At 58.0% G+C, this 16,197-nt stretch overlaps 2 protein-coding genes across 8 annotated transcripts; one reads left to right on the plus strand and one right to left on the minus strand.

The window, feature by feature from the left end:
• Positions 1–72: 72 nt before the first annotated feature.
• On the plus strand, positions 73–8,065 carry MXD1 (MAX dimerization protein 1). Of its 2 annotated transcripts, XM_085242984.1 has the most exons (6): positions 76–270; positions 349–451; positions 2,968–2,997; positions 3,868–3,982; positions 4,892–5,051; positions 5,135–8,065. In XM_085242984.1, exons 1-6 carry the CDS (start codon positions 180–182, stop codon positions 5,320–5,322), a joined length of 687 nt encoding a protein of 228 aa, XP_085099110.1. In that variant the 5' UTR covers positions 76–179; the 3' UTR covers positions 5,323–8,065. The 2 variants fall into 2 exon arrangements, with proteins under 2 accessions (XP_085099109.1, XP_085099110.1); XM_085242983.1 differs by having other exon boundaries at positions 73–451.
• Positions 8,002–16,063, minus strand: C24H2orf42 (chromosome 24 C2orf42 homolog). 6 transcript variants are annotated; one of them, XM_085242959.1, is made up of 9 exons: positions 15,915–16,063; positions 13,570–14,399; positions 12,412–12,516; positions 12,232–12,315; positions 11,760–11,864; positions 10,564–10,671; positions 9,744–9,844; positions 9,507–9,672; positions 8,002–8,829 (listed from the first exon to the last, which is right to left on the minus strand). In XM_085242959.1, exons 2-9 carry the CDS (start codon positions 14,393–14,395, stop codon positions 8,615–8,617), a joined length of 1,710 nt encoding a protein of 569 aa, XP_085099085.1. In that variant the 5' UTR covers positions 14,396–14,399; positions 15,915–16,063; the 3' UTR covers positions 8,002–8,614. The 6 variants fall into 6 exon arrangements, with proteins under 6 accessions (XP_085099085.1, XP_085099084.1, XP_085099086.1 ...); XM_085242958.1 differs by having other exon boundaries at positions 13,570–14,502; positions 15,915–16,058; XM_085242960.1 differs by having other exon boundaries at positions 9,507–9,669; positions 13,570–14,502; positions 15,915–16,057.
• Positions 16,064–16,197: the final 134 nt, after the last annotated feature.

Raw genomic sequence — 16,197 nt, forward strand, 5'->3', positions numbered from 1 at the left:
AGGGACGGGGCTTTCCTCGGGGCCGAACCAATCGCGGAAGGGCGTGTCTCCCAGCCGTCCAATCGGAAAAAGCGACCGAGGGGCGGCACCCAATGAGAGGCGGCGGTGGGCGGGGCTGACGGAGCGGCCGGGCGAGGCGCTCACCCCGGCGCGGCCCGGCCCGGCCCCGCAGCGCGGCGATGGCGGCGGTCGGTGACGACGGGTCCGGAGTCGGGTCCAGCATCGGGCTGCTCCTGGAGGCGGCCGAATACCTGGAGCGGCGGGAGCGAGGTACCGGCACCCCGCCGTGCCCCTTTTGGGACCTCCCGGTTCCTCCCGGCGCTGCCCGTTCCCGTTGTGTCCCCACAGAGGCCGAACACGGCTACGCCTCGCTGCTGCCCGGAGCTGGACGAGCCCGCAGGGAGAGCCCGAGGCGGCGCGGGAAGGGCCGGAGGAACGGCGGGGGCGGCAGGTACCGGGAGGGGGGGGGGACCCATAGGGACTCATAGGGAACCGTCGGAACCCGTCGGAACCCGTAGGAATCCTTAGGGACCCATGGGAACCCATAGGATCCCGTAGGGACCCATAGGGACCCCATAGGATCCCATAGGAACCCCATAGGGACTCATAGGAACCCATAGGAACCCAATTGGGACTCATAGGAACCCATAGGAACCCCATAGGGACTCATAGGAACCCATAGGAACCCCATAGGGACTCATAGGAACCCATAGGAACACCATAGGGACTCATAGGAACCCCGTAGGGACCCATCGGGACCCACAGGGACCTGTAAGAACCCATAGGAACTCATAGGGACCCACAGGAACCCGTAGGGACCCTGCTGTCAGCTGGGGGTGAGCAGCTGCCATGGGGCACCAGGCTGATCTGGGGATGTGGAGGGCTCTGCTTGCATCCAGAGATTGAGATCTGTTGGGTTTGTTGGAATCCCACTGCCATGGGGGGCTGGGGGCTACGTGGGAGCTCTGGGGACAGCGCTGTCAGCTGGGGGTCAGCAGCTGTCGGGGTGCCAGGTGGGGTGGGGGATGTGGGGGCTCTGCTGTCACTGGGGTCTATTGCAGGAGGTCTGGCTGCACTGGGGGCACTGGGGATGCTGCTGGAAGAACCTGGTGGTCAGGGCCTAACAGAAGGCTCCAGGCTGATTTGAGGGTGTGGGGGGACCTGCTTGCACCCAGAGACCGTGATCTGTTGGGATCTGCTCGGGTCCTGCTGTCACAGTGGGGCTGGGGGGGACTGGGGGCCATAGGGGGGACCTTTGGGGGCTCTGGGGACACTACTGTCAGCCGGTAGTCAGCAGCTGTCATGGGGCACCAGGCTGATCTGGGGATGTGGAGGACACTGCCTGCATCCAGAGACTGGGATCTGTTGGGGCTTGTTGAAATCCCACTGCCATGGGGGGGGCCAGAGGAGGGGGACTTTGGGGTCACCGCTGTCAGCTGGGGGTCAGGAGCTGTCATGGGGTGCCAGGTAGGGTGGGGGATGTGGGGGCCCTGCTGTCACTGAGGTCTCTTGGGATCCCTATTGCTGGGGGTCTGGCAGCATAGGGGGCACTGGGGATGCTGCTAGCACCCGTCAGCTGGGGCCTAACAGAAGGCTCCAGGCTGATCTGGGTGCATGGGGGGACCTGCTCATACCCAGAGATCAGGGTCAGGGTCTGTTGGTGTCCCTGTCCTGGGGGTCTGGCAGCTCTGGGAATGATTGGCACCTGTCCCTGATCCTGGGGACGCTGCTGTCATTGGATGCTCAGAGTCTATTGGGATTCCACGTCACAGAGCACGCAGTGGGGTTCGGGACTGTGGTGGGAACCCTTGGGGACACGGGAGGTGCTGCTGTCACCTGGTGATCACAGGGTGCCAGGTGGGGCGGGGGGGGGGGGACTGGAGGAGACGCAGCTGGCTTTGAGGGATCGTGGTTTGCTGGGCTGCCCCATTGTGGGGTGTCTGGCAGAGCTGTGGGCTGTGGGGCACCCATGAGGGCACTGCTGTCACCGCCAGCATTCGTCCTCCCCCAGGACCCCACAGAGGTGCGTGGTGGCCCTGCACCCCCTGCCACCCCTCCACACCCCGGGCAGGGGGTGGGCACACTGGGGACGTCCTCTATTGGGGACTGAAGGTGCAATCAGACGACGTGGCAGACCAGGATGGCGACGCTGGGCTCTTGATTTTGGGCTTTGCTTTGGTTGGTGCGTGGTGCTCGGGTTCCGTTTGGGGGCTCTCAAAGCGGCAGATGAGATTAAGATCCAAACCCTTTGTTGGGGAGGAGCGCTTTTGCCCTGAAATGTCACTCGTGGCAAATCGCTGCCACTCCTCCCGGCTCCTTCCTGCTGTTTGCTCAGGGAGGAGCAGCTCTGCCATCTCACGGGCATGGCACTGCGTCCTGCTCCGGCGCACGTCGCGTGGGGACGGGTGACCTTTGCCAGCTGTGACAGCAGGATGTCCCCATCCTGACCGCAGTCAGTGAGCGCTCCGAGGTTCCTTTCTGGGAAGATGTGGAGCTTCGTTCCTCACTTTAGCGTTGCTCACAAGGAATGGGAGCAGCAGGACTTGTGCTTTGGAGCTGCTCACGTACCTCGGGGATGCGCTGGAGTTGTGCTTGGGGTTGGCGTTAGGATGAGGAGAGCTTCCCCTTCCTGCATGCTGCTGCTGAGCGGTGGTTGGGCCCCTTTGCTTCCTCCTCTCCCTTACAACCACTCATCCAGGGAGTGTGTGTGTGTTGGGTGCTACTGCCTGTGCTGCTGGCATTGCTTTGTGCTCTCCTGTGCTGCTGCTCCCCTTTCCAGCAGCGAGCCCCTTCCCATCCGGACCACCTCAATTAGGTTTCAGTTCCTGGCACTGCCATCTCGCTGGGTACCTCGCCTCTCTGCCACCACATTTATCATCCTGGGTGCAGTGACCCCTCTGCAGGGACCCCTCCTTTCTGCCACCCTCCCCGAGACAAGCATTTCACAAAGTCTTCTTTCTTTTTCAGGTCAACGCACAATGAGATGGAAAAGAACAGGTGAGAATGGGCTGGGATCCACGTGGAATCTCTTTTCCGTTGCACATCAGGGCTGCCCCACACCTATTCCAGAAGCCGTGCTGTGCCCCTAGTGCTGCTTTATGCCCCGGTGTGTGCTGCAGCTCTGTATGCTCAGCCCACCTGGGACAGGCAGCTGGAATTGTTCTGTGGCTTTTTCACGCTCCGGGGGCAGGTTTAAATCACACATCTGCCCCCGGTGAGCTGCTGGGGTGAACCCGAGTGGTTCCTCGTTGGAGAGCTCTGTGTAGGCACTGAGCTGGGTGTGAGCAGCTGTCCCTCTCTGGGGACACCTTTGTGGTAGATTCTCATCCCCAGTGCATGCAGCTGGGCTGGCTGCTCACCTCCCACGTGTGGACAGATCTCCTGCAGGTCGGCGCAGCCCCAGCTGATGGAAAACAACCTCTGCGAGGGCTCAGCTTTGTTTGGGAGTGACCCCAGCAGCACGAGCGTGTGTTTTGTTGGCACTGTCATGCAGGAGGCACTCGGTGCAGGCAAATGCCTGTTTATTTGCGTGCGGAACGAGATAGGCAGGTCGTTGCAACATCCCCATCTGCCTTGAGTGTGTCAGTGGGGTACGGCACAGGCGGTGTTGCAATGGGAACAGAACCGGAATATTGGGGCTGGGGAGCTGAGCACGGGGCATCCTGCGCTGCCATCCGTGCAGGTGGGAGCATGGAGTGCTGCAAATCGTTTGATTCTGACCCAAAAGAAGCTCGAGGGGCGTGCTGGGTTTGCTGCCCCGTGCTGGGTGTAGCAGGAGCAGTTTTGTTTTGCTGTTCCTCCACTGATGTGGAGGTCAATGCCATGTGATGTTGGGGTATGCTGAGCACTCTGATGGTTTTCTTGCAGGCGTGCCCACCTGCGGCTGTGTTTGGAGAAGCTGAAGGTGCTGGTGCCACTCGGCCCCGAATCCAGCAAGCACACCACGCTGAGTTTACTCATGAAAGCCAAATTGCACATCAAGGTGAGTCTGCTGGCACCAAAAGTCCCTGGAGAGCAGAGGGCTTGGAGAAAGCTGCTCGTGCGGAGCATCCCCAAAGCCCTCAGCCTTGCTCCTACTTGATGGGCACTGTGTGGCTTCCTGGTGTGTTGACTGCTTTATGGTTTTGCTCTTTACACTGTGACTCTCACCAAGCACATTTGGTTTTATGAGGCAGCAGATAACCATGGCAGCATGGTGGGACACCAGTGCCTTATCAAAGCCTGGAAATAGAAAAAAGAAATAGAAAAAAGCACTGCACAGAAACTGTTTGGAGGAGGGAGCGTTGTTGGCGTGCAGCTCTGTCTGCCATGGGGTTGCATCAGCAGCAGTCTGGCTCTGAAGGGGGCAGGGAGACCTGGGCAGCCTGATGTGGTGGGTGGTGGGCAGCCCATGGCATGGGTAGGGGCTAGAGGGGCTTGGAAGTCCCTTCCAAACCAACCATGGTGTGAGGCCATGACTCTGATCTTTAAGGTCCCTTCCAACCCAACCACTCTATGGTTCCATGATTCCGTGACCTTTAAGAACCCTTCCAACCTGACCGTGCTGTGATGCTGTGATTCTGTGACCTTTCAGGTCCCTTCCAACCCAGCCATTATATGGTTCCACGGTTCTGTGACCTTTAAGGACCCTTACAACCCAACCCTGGTGTGATTTCACGATTCCATGACATTAAGAACACTTCCAACTCAACCATTTTATAATTTTAAGGTTCTGTGACCTTTAAGAACCCTTCCAACCCAAGCATTCTGTAATTCTATAGTTCTATGACCTTTAAGAACTCTTCCAACCCAACCATACTGTGATTCCACACTCTTCCAACCCAACCATGCCATGATTCCACGATTCTGTGACCTTTGAGGTCTTTTCCAACCCATTTCTCCCCCTCTGCAGAAGCTCGAGGACTACGACAGGAGAGCCCTCCACCAGATCGAGCAGCTGCAGCGCGAGCAGAGGCACCTGAAGAGGCAGCTGGAGAAGCTGGGCAGTGAGAGGATCCGCACCGACAGCGTCGGCTCCGCCGTGTCCTCGGAGCACTCCGACTCGGACAGAGGTGAGACCCACACGTCTACAGTGTGGGCAGTGTTTGGAGGCCCCACTGAGCTCCTTGTGATGCTGTTTGCTTTCTGCTTGCAGAAGAGATCGACGTGGACGTGGAGAGCACCGACTCCCTGCCCGCAGACCTCGACTGGAGCAGCAGCAGCCCCAGCGACTCGGATGAGCGCGGCAGCCTGCAGAGCGTGTGCAGCGACGAGGGCTACGCCAGCTCGGGCGTGCGGAGGGCGAAGGTGCAGAGCGCTCACAAGCTGTGCCCCACTCTCTAAGGCTCAGACCCCGCAGCTCTTCCACCCACCACTCTTCCCTGGTTGGTAGCGAACCAGACCGTCCCGCAGTTCCCTTGTGCCGCTGACACGAAGTCTGCTTTGCCCCAGTCCCAAGCAGGGCTGTGGGTGCTGAGCTTCTCCCTGGCAGCCCATCGTGCCCACTCGCTTCTCGCCCCGTCGGGAAGCTCATCTCAGCGAGACCAAACATTCCAGCCCCATTTTGGTGCGCCCAGGAATATCGCAGCGGTAACAGCAATGCTGGATGAGCTCAGCTTTCCTTTGCCTTGCTGTTACCGCTCGCTATTCCGGATCTTTGTAGTGTTTGCCCACTAACAATCAGCACCAGGGCCCAAATATGCATTGTGTGGGTGAGACCCAGCCTCGTTGGTAGCTTGGAGCAGGGAGAAAGCAGAGGGAGGTCTGCAATGGAGCGTCAGTCGGTGGCCTTCCCTCCACCGACTCTAAAAATTCAGGGTAGCAATGGACCCCTCCTGCAAAGCAAAAGGCTCTGCTCCTCCCGGCAGCCTCGGGATGGACATCTCCAGCTCTGGAAGTTCCTGGAATGCCTCAAAACCAAATGGTGCTGTCCTCGCGCTGTGCCCTCCCGCGTTACGGCCGCGTGTCTTAGGACGGCCTTGGCGCTTCTTGTCTCTGGGACAATTTTCTTTCTACCTCGGAGAGATGAACAAAGATTATCTCCATCCCTTTAGCACAAAAACAAACAAACGAGATGCCTCATTGTTTTATAGAAGCGCTGCTTGGTCCCATCGCATCCGTCGCGCGCGATTTAGCAATAAGTGGCGGCGCTCCGAGCGGCGCTGCTGTGTGAAGCACTTGCCCGGCCCTCGGGTTGTGTTTGGGCGCTCTCCATGCTGAGGATTTGGGTTTCCACCAGAGAAAGCCACAACCAGACGCCAAAAGAAAAGGCCAACCCTTTACCCCTGGCCCCAAGGCTATGGTTTCCAGCCGTGCCGATGCGTCGAAGCCAACTCGAGCACGTGTACGTAGAAGTGTGGTCTACAGACAGTATTTCTTCATTTTCTTTGACGTGAACGGAGTTACGACTTCGTGCTTTACGAGATGTTCTGGGATTGTTGTAAGCAGAGTCCTCCGATGGAGATGCAGAGGTTTCTTTGAGGGTTTTCCTACTCCATCTCTCGTGCTCAACGTTGGACGCTTTGGTGATGGGGATGGAACATCCTTGTGGGGCTCAGAAGCCATTCCGACTCTTTGAGAACAGTCTTTGGAGGTATTTAATGCCAGGTTGAACGGGGCCTTGGGCAACCTTATCTACTGTGTGATTGAGCAGTGGGCAGCCCTGGGTTGGAACTTAACGGTCCTTGAGGTCTCTTTGAACCCAAGCCATGCTGTGATTCTATGAAAACTCGTGGAAACCCACCCGAAGAAAACAAAAAACATGGAAACCCACAGAAACCCACCCCAAGAAAGCAAAAACCCATGGAAACCACCTCAGGAAGACAAAAACCCATGGAAACCCACCCCAAGAAGACAAAAACCCATGGGCAAAGCTGAATATCTGCACTTGGAGGTGCGCTGCTCTGACGCACGATGGCTCGAGCCCCTCTCCAGCCCCTTTCTTGTGAGCACTGCCAAAATCCCAGTTCCAACCCTGGCACTCCAAGGCACTCCAAGGGGAAACAGGAGGAAACGTGCACTTCGTTCTCCACTTAGTTATACCGAGCGTTAAGGTTTAGGCTCTAATTGTTATTTTTTGTGTTGTGCCTTTTTGGGTTGACTGCGTTCTTTTGGTGAAACACCGCGTGTTGGTTTTGGTTCTGGTTTTTTGTTATTATTTTTTTTCTTTCCCCTTTTCATTCTCTTTTTGTCCCAGTATGAAGCAGTACTCCTCTGACCTTTGCACTGTTTGGACGTGCTCCTCTCCAACACACCAGCATCGGAAAAAAAAAAACAAAACAAAAAAAGCCCCAACAAACTCAAACCTTTGGCAAACGATGCACTGCTGTCGGATGGGCACGAAGGTCGAACCTAAAACCATGGGCTTTTCCCTCAAAACTCCAGGCGAGCTTGGGGCAGCATCCTGGGGCCGCCAGCCTTTCCTCGAATTCACGGATCCACCAGCATTACTCAGAGATAAGCTGCAGCAATGAGATTTTTTGTAGATTGTTGGAAAAAAGGGGGGAAGCGAGGAGCACCCCCTGCGTTTACACAGACGTGCGAGTCCAAACTGCGCTGCTTGGGGATGAGGAAGCCCCCAGCCCTGGGCGCTGGTCCCCATCCCATCCCCAACCCTCTATCTGGGGCAGAACAAAGCCAGCAGCAGAGCCTTCTCCACCCCCTCCTCAGGAGCCTTCCCCACCTCAGTGGCTTTTGATGCATTTTCATTGCCCTCCCCGTTTATTTTATTCTTTTTCCCTCTTTTTCCTTCCAATTTGCCCCCAAGACCCAAACCCCACTCCTTGGCTTTTTAGCATCACTTTTGAGTTCTGGCATCTTCTGAGCGATAGACACGGAGTGAAAGGGGAGCAGCAGATGGGAGGATGCAAGATTTCCTTTCCAGGCGTTCAATTCCCATTGTACAGAGCACGTCACTATGAATCCTGTGTCAAGACCATATAATGGTGCTTCATTTTTTTTTTTTTTTTTCTTACAAGTTAGCACACGCGTTTTTTTTTAGAGAGTACGTGTTTTAGACAGACCTGGCCGTGTGTATGTATACTTCTGTATTGTTGGATTGTTAGAAAATAAATTATTTCAGTACGAATGTCCGTGTGCTGCTGTCAGGAAGAGGGGTGGGATGCGGTGGGGCGGTGCTGGAGTTGGGGTCCTGCAGGAGTTGGGGTCCTGGGCTGCTCTCTCCCCCCAAGTCCAGGTGCAGCTCATCAACCTGAGGGAGGGAACGAGCCCCGCAATGCCATCCTCCATCCATGGGGAAGACGCAGCTGGGTTCTGCTGGAGGATGCCAGCAAGGAGAGGCTGAAGTTCAGGTAAATGCTGGCAGTGGTCCCCCGGAGGTGGCAGGACCCCCATCCCTGCTCCCTGCTCCCCCCAGGTCCTTGCTCTGCACTGATTTCCCCCTCCCCCAGCTCTGGGCTGAAGCTGGGGCTTCCCTGGCTGTGAGTGTGCTCTGCAGCAGGGGTGCAGCCCCCTTGCCCTTCCCAGCTTGCTTTCCTGGGTGCAGAGAGGAGCAGCCTGCACCTGGTAAGCAGCGCTTTTTATTTTTCCAGGTGCGGCAGCAGCTTTGTGCTTGGTTTCTTTCTCTCTTTCTGGCTGACGTGGCCGTGGTGGCAGTTCTGGAGTGCAGCCCTGGAGCTCAGGGGAAGGTGATGGTGGTGAGTGGAGCGAGTTCCAGGGTGGGCTCCAGTGCTTGTGGCTGTTGGGTGGAGAAGGAGGTGGGGGGCTGACGGCCACCCTGGTGCCCGTACTCAAATTTGATGCGCAGCTCTCCGATGTGGGAGTGAGGTAGGATGTTGGGGATCCACTCAATGATGAACGGGGTGGGCTCCTTCTGGGTGGGAGAGGTGTTTCCTACAGGGCAGTGGGGGAGAAGAGTGTGAGTGGGGGGTCCTGGGCCTTACCCCGGTGGTGGGGTGGGTGTTCTTTGGGCTGTTAGTGCAGGGGTTGTGTTTCTGGGGCGTGTGTGTGTGTGTGTAATGGGCAGCTGGACTTGTGAAGGTGAACCTGGGGTCTGGGAAAACATGCAGTTCTGTGGCTGCTTTTCGTGGGAGGGGGGTGGAGATGGTGACAGAACTCATCTCAGAGACGATGGGGGGGTGGGTTCATCAGTGCCTCTGTAGTTGAGCGGAGGGGGAAGGCCACCTCCTGGGGGGCACCGCCTCTGGGTGCAGGTCTGGGGGAAGCCCCTTATGGGGACAGCTCCCCCTGCATGAGGGTGTGAGGGGGAGACCCCCGGCTATGGTAGGACCCCTTTGTGTGGGGTTGTGAAGGGGAGAACCCCTCCTGGAGAAGGCGTCTGTCTCCTGGGTGGGGTCTGGAGGCATTCCTTAGTGCTTGGGGGGCTCCGTGGTGGTGGTGCTGCTTGGTGGAGCCCCACGGCCCCAGGCAGGGAGGTGCACATCCAGCCGGTATCTTCCTCCAACATTTGTGCAGAGATCTCATGGCGGTGCTGCAGGGGCTGCCCTGGCAGTGTAGGGGGAGGAATCCCCCCTAGGTGGGCTGAGAGGAGAATTCCCTCCCTCGCTTACCCACTTTGAGGAAGGTCTTGAGCTCCAGCGGGCGGATGGCCGGCTGCTTCTCCAGGCGCCCATACGTCTCGGCGATGCTCTCCACCTCCACCTTGGGGCACTTGAAGAGCTCATAGGTGCCATCCCGGTTCTGGATGAAGCTTCGTGTGATTTCCAGTGGCAGCTGCTGGGAAGCACCGGGGTGAAGGGCTCGGTAATGCGTGGGCAGCACAGGGTGGGGTGTGAGTTCCCCCTTACCTCGGGCGTATCGAAGATCTGCTTGACCTGCAGGATGTTGGTGATGTGCCACGTGTATTTGGAGAAGGTCCCCAGGGGGAGGGCATCTTTGCGGACAAATGCTACGGGGAAGGAAAGTGCAGTTAAGGGGGGGGGAAGGAGTGAGGCTGGTGATGCAACTTGACTTTTCCTCACTTCTTTTTTCCTTCTGGGCTGCAGTGAGGACGCTTTGCCTTGGCTGGGAGGCGAGCCCTCAGTCTGCTGCTTTGCACTGTGCTCTGGACTCTCCTCCTGGTCTCAGTTAAGAGCACAATAATGAAGTAAAGCTGGTTTGGCACTTGGGAACTGCTCAGTGTCTGTGGGCTCTTTATACTCAGCTGGGGGCCCAGTGGTGCTCCTGAAGTCGGAACGCTGCAGGTAACTGTGCTGAGAGCTCTGCATGGCTGCTCAAGCATTGTCTTATATTAGTGTGAAGTGTAAAGCAGCAGAGAGAAACATTTAAGATCAAGTGCTCTGCGGTCCATTTGGCTCAAAAGCAGCAGCAGAACTGAGCAGAAGCTGCAGGGAAGACACTGTTTGCTCTGAGTCTCTGCTGCCTTTATTCTTCCAGCTCTAACACCAGTCAAACTGTCACACAGCTGCTGCCACTGGCCAAGTGCTGAGCCCGCAGCCGGGCTGCACTAAGGCTGGAGATGTTGCAGCCCCACTGGGAGCACAGGCTGTGGCTCTGTTTAGCAGAGCCTTGTGCCCCTAAGGCTGCTAGAAACAAGGGGGGGTGTCAGCTTCCTGCTGGCTTTTCCTTGCCTTAAGTGGGATGCAGCGTGCTTGCAGTTTTTCTTACCTGTAGTGGAGTTGGGCAACCTCTTCTTTGTACTCCCACTGGAAATCCTCTGCTGCAGTGCATCAAAGAACGCCTGTGGGATGTGGAACACCAAGGGCTCGGGCTTGCCTGCATGGTCACAGAGAGGGCAGGGCTTAGGGCAAGAGAGGCACTGCTGCTTGCAGGCAAATGAAAGGTTGGAAAGAAGTACGTGTTCAGGTGGAGACCAGCATCTGGCTGGAACAGCAGTGCTGGCGTTCCACTGCCAGTGATGTGTTTTACATTTACTTGTGTTGTGGTTGGTGCCCTGCCCTCTTGGCCCAGCTGTGGGCAATGCTGGGCACAGCCTGGTGCTGTCAGCTTCATGCCCTCCACCAGCTCCACCTCTGGGCACCACCTCCCCAGGCTGAGCAGCCCTGGCTCTCTCTGCCAGCTGCTGCCATCCCTCCTCCCCCCTTGGGGGGCTCTGTTTTGTCTGGAGGAGCACCGCAGGACAGCAGAAAGGTGCTTTCAGTGGGTGAGCAGCTCACTGGAGGCCAAGGGCATCACTGAACTCCTATGCCTGACACCTCAGAGACATCTGCCAGAGAACAGAGTGTGTCCTCACTGACAAACTGACATTGCTCTTACAGGGTTTGGAAAGAGACCCCCTAAATGTGTTTGTCCTCTTCAGGAGGGCCCAGCTGGATCTGTGCACAGGCCAGGCATGCACAGCTTGCAGCAGCTGAGAGCCTTATGCAGTACAGCCCCACTGCGAGGATTTTCACAGCTCTGCTGTGCTCTGTGCCCTGCAGGAACCTGCCTGCCACAGGGGATGCAGAAACAACCATCACCCATAGCTGCCTGTGCACAACACTGTGCAGAGCTCTGCCCTGAGGGCACGTGGGGGACAGCAGCATGCTCCAGACTGGTGAGGGAGCATTTCTCAGATGCCACGTGAGGCACCTCACCTCACCTTACCTTACGTCACCTCTTCTGCTTGGCTCTGGGCAGGTTCTTCAAGAATAAATAACCTCTAAGGGAGTTTCTCCCTTCCCTCAGCAATAAACACCAGGCTTTTGTGAAGCTAACACCACATTTGGGGAACAAATCAAAGCCAACGGGTAAAAATAACATTTGCTCTGAGCTGAGCAAAGCAGGGCCTCCCTTTGGGCTAACTTATTTCACAGTCAGGAGCTGGAAGGAGGCTCCCACCGTGCTCCCAAAGCCCAGCTTACCCTCAAACTGGTAATGCATGGTCTGATGGATGCGCTCAGTGACGCTGACCAGCCAGTCTTGGAAAGACAGGGTAACTTGTGACTCGTCCAAAAGTTGGTTACAACCTGTGAGGCAAAGGAGAGGGACATCAGCTCCAGCTGTCTGGATTTGGGTTTGTCACCCAAAGGATTTTGCAGTGCCATACTGGCTCTTCTCTCCCTGAGTATCCAGCACACACCTGTGAATGCTCAGAGATAACAGTTAGGACACAAATGCCAAGGAGAATCTCTTGAGGAGGATGCTGCTATGGCAGTTTGCATCTCCTTTCCCTGCAGCACAGAGCCAGGTGGGCAGCCAGAGCCCCGACGTTCTTTCTCAGCAAGTATTCATCCCTAAAAAACCCAGCTTAGCCCCATTTCCATCTGGGATGGATAGCTCTGGACATCACCACCACCAGTACCAAAAAACCCAGAGTGTGGAGCCGAGCCCTACCTTGCCTCTTCAGCGAGGCAGCAACCGTGGGCTTCTTCAGGCTGCTTCTCCTTAGGCCAGCCGTGTCCTGAGCCAGGAGAGGCCCTGGGGAAAGGAGGGCAGTTGGGGCACACGCTGTGCTGACACCACAGCCCACACAATGGGCCTCAGATGCCCATCCCTGCTGACCGCAGCACTCACCGGCCGTTAAGTCCTTTTTCCTCTTCTTGGCCTTGGCAGCCTCGCCAGCCTGCAGGGTGGACTCAGGGCCACACACCAACTGAGGGACGGCGACCCCCTTCACACCTAGGAGGAACAGCTGTCAGTATTAACAGCACCTCTGCCTCACCTCGCCAAGCGCTGCCCTGCTGGGGGGACTCGCATCCACCCCGCGCTCCATAACCGCTCCGTCTGAATGGATCTGGCAGGACTGATCCACACAGACAGAGGCACTGGGGAAGAAAAACAAGAGCCTTGAGCCAAATATTTGGGGTTTGGCTTGTTTTCAGCTTCACCTGGCAGGCAGGGAGTGCTCTCCAAAGCACCGAGCAGCAAACGTGCCGATTGCTGCACGTGGACTTCCCACATCCTGAGTTGCTGCCTGCAAAAACCACACAGAAAACCAGAACCAAAACCAGGGGAAAAGCTCAGAGGGGAAAGGCGAGGCTGCAGAGACAGCCAGCTCTCCTGGGGTGGAAAGAGAGCTGGGGAATGGGGAGGGATCACTGCTGGGGCTCCTGGGCACTGACTGTGTTCTGCTCCCAGCTCGGGGCCCACTGGGCAGCGCGTTGTCCCCAGGGGGACTGAAGGGAACAATGCTGCACTATTGAGCCTAGCAGCACTGGGATGGGGAGTGGTTTTAATTAGCTCAGGTTAATTCAGCCAGAGCAGTCTGTCTTAGGGAGCATTCCAGATGCTTTCAGGTGCCTCAGTGGGACTAGCTGGGTGCAGCCTTCGGGCTGCAGAGCGCACAAACCCAGTGACTTCTGCCCCATGTGGATTTCACAACACCTTCAGCTTCACTGCTCTTGCCCAAAAGGAAGAAGACACCCAGTTCCCATCCCAGAAGAGGAAGCTCCACTTGCTACAGCGTCGATTACAGCAAAGCAAAGGGGACCTGTCCCTCAGGGCAGCCCCCTGCTCTCACGCCTGCACAGGCATCTCACAGCCTGTGAGTGCTTCCTGGTGGGGGGGAGCAGGCAATGAAGCCCCAACCGACAAAGCGCCCACGGGGAGCAGGAGTGAAGGCTGCCCTCAGGCCAGCACTGACTGTGGTGTGAGCAGGAGCAATAGGGTGGCCTGCTCCCCTTGGCTCCCCGTTTATTCCCCTCTCAAAATCCCCGAATCAGCCTCAGATACCGCTTGAGTCATAGGTGAGGAAGTCGGCAAATTCCTGGGCCAGGCTCTCATCGCTGGCAAAGGCACAGATGCAGGCGAAGAAGTGAATGCACCTCTGTGCTGCTGCCTCCTCCTTGGCCGAAGCGGCCTTGCCAGGCTTCAGGGTCTGGCAGGAGCAGAAGAACCTGTGCTCCGCCAGCGTCTTCGTGCTCATCTTCTGGGCGAAGGAGGCGTGCAGGTAGCCCAGGCTGTGCTTTTGGCTGGCCTTACACTTCACCACCAGGACGCTTTTGGTGATCCTCTGCACCAGCGGCCCCGTGGGCTCCGTGGCCAGCTGCCAAATAGTCTGTTTCGTTTCAGGCGAGGCCTGCATGGAGTTGAGCACCGAGCTTTTCAGGGTCAGCGGGGTGGCCTCGGTCTGACAGTTCAAGGCCAGTTTGACGTGCTGGCATTGATTCTCCACCACACCCTGCGTGGCTGCCTTCAGGCACGCCGGGACGTAGCAGCGGCCGGAGCTGAGCTGCGTGATGATGGTCCCATCCACCGTCTGGATGGCCGTTTCTGAAACACCCAGCTCGACAAAGCAGCGATAATCCGGGCCCCGGTCCCGCTGGCGCACCGAGTAGAGCTGCAGGTCGGAGCCAGTGATGATCTTAACAGCATCGACCCCGGGCTGTTTGCGTGAGCCGTAGCGGAAGACGGTGCCGCAGTTCTTGTTCTTGCAGCTCAGCCCACGGGTGCCATTATAAGTGCCACAGCGGGGACATTTCCTGATGCCTCTCAGCGTGGCCTTGCCCAGGTCGGACAGGAAGGAGGGCACTTTGGTTCTCACTGATGTGGGCTCCATCTTCCTGGAAGGGCAGAGATGGGGAGGTGAGCAGAGGGGGAAGCACAGCTTGGTTGTGGTGACACCTACAGGTCTCCCATGCAGCAGGAATGGAGGCCTTAGAGCTCCTGAGATGAGAGGAACAGAAGAGGGAAGGTGACTGATTGCCACAACTACGGGAAGTCAGCACTTCCCCACCTTGCACATATGCAGGCTGCATGGGATGCATAGGATAAAAGTGATGCAAAGCTTTTGGGTGCCTGCACACATGTATGTGATGGATGCATCGTCCCACATCCCCACTGCCTGCATTGCTGCCAAGCTTCTTGGTGTTCATAGAGCCAGTAGAATGGGCTAGCTTGAAAAGGACCGCAATGACCATCAGTTCCAACCCCTGCTATGTGCAGAGTCGCCAACCACCAGTCCAGGCTGCCCAGAGGCACATCCAGCCTGGCCTTGAATGCCTGCAGGGATGGGGCATCCACAGCCTCCTTGGGCAACACTACAAGAAAGGGAGCTGTTGGAGAGGGTCCAGAGGAGCCACAGAGATGAGCAGGGGGCTGCAGCACCTCCCTACAAAGACAGGCTGAGGGAGCTGGGCTTGTTCAGCATGGAGAAAAGAAGGCTGGGGGGTGACCTCAGTGCAGCCTGCAGGACCTAAAGGGAGCCTACAGACAGGAGGGGAATCAACCCTTTGAAAAGGGAGAAACAGCAGGACAAGGGAAATGGTTTGAAGTTGAGGGAGGGCAGATTTCAGTTGGATGTCAGGGGGAAGTTGTTTGCTGTGAGAGCGGTGAGGTGCTGAACAGCTGCCCAGAGAGGCTGTGGATCCCCGTCCATCCCTGGAGGTGTTCAAGGCCAGGTTGATGGGGCCCAGGGCAGCCTGGGCTGGTATTAAATGTGGAGGTTGGTGGCCCTGCGTGTGGCAGGGGGTTGGAGATCTGTGATCCTCGAGGTCCCTTCAAACCCAGCCGTTCTGTGATTCTGTGATCTGTTCCAGTGCCTCACCACCCTCTGTGTGAAAACCTCCTCCTCACATCCACCCTAAACCCGCCCTGTCTCACTTTAAAACCACTCCCCCCGCCCCGAGGGGCTCCTGACAGAACAGCACCATAAGAGCCGAGGGAACTCCGGTGCTCACGGAACCGCAGAGGTCCATCGGTCCATTCCGCCCCGATGTCTGACAGCCCCGTGCCCCCCCGCCCCTCCCTGACGCAGCTCCGGGCGGTTCGGCTGCCGCACGCAGCTTCGGTGCGGTGTGACGAAGGGGAGGAGGAGCTGCCGCCGGCCGCCCCGCTGCGTGAAGCAGCCCAGAAGCAACCCGTTCCCGCTCCCCTCCTCGCGCCCCGGCCCGCTCCCCTCAGCCCATCGCCGCGTGACGTCACCGCAGCGGCGTCGCCGTGACGTCGCCCCCCGCCGCCAGGGGCCGCCCCGCCGGCCCTTTCCCTCCGTCCCCCCGCCCCTCTGACGTCACTTCCTGTCCCGCGGGCGTGGGTCCCGCTCCGCTCCCTCTCCCCTCTCCCCCTCCCTTCCTTTTTACCTGGGCGGCGGCGCGCGCCCCCCGCTCCAGCCCGGGCCCGGCCGCGAGGCCGCTCAGCGCCCCACCTCCGCCATGGCGCCCGCCCGCCCGCCGCCGCGCTCCCGTTGGGCCGCCTCGATCACGAGGGCGTGCCGCAGGGGACGCTGGGAGATGGAGTCCAAGGCGGCGCCAGCGCGCACGCGCAGTTCCGCCCCGTTCGGGCACCCCGTTCTCATTCAACCCATTTCCGACCTTTCCGCCCCAAAATCGAGCGCCCACCTCCACGCCTGAGTTCACCCCGGAA

Source organism: Meleagris gallopavo, chromosome 24, assembly GCF_905368555.1.
Source record: "Meleagris gallopavo chromosome 24, MGAL_WU_HG_1.1, whole genome shotgun sequence".
NCBI classification, from domain to species: Eukaryota; Metazoa; Chordata; class Aves; order Galliformes; family Phasianidae; genus Meleagris; species Meleagris gallopavo.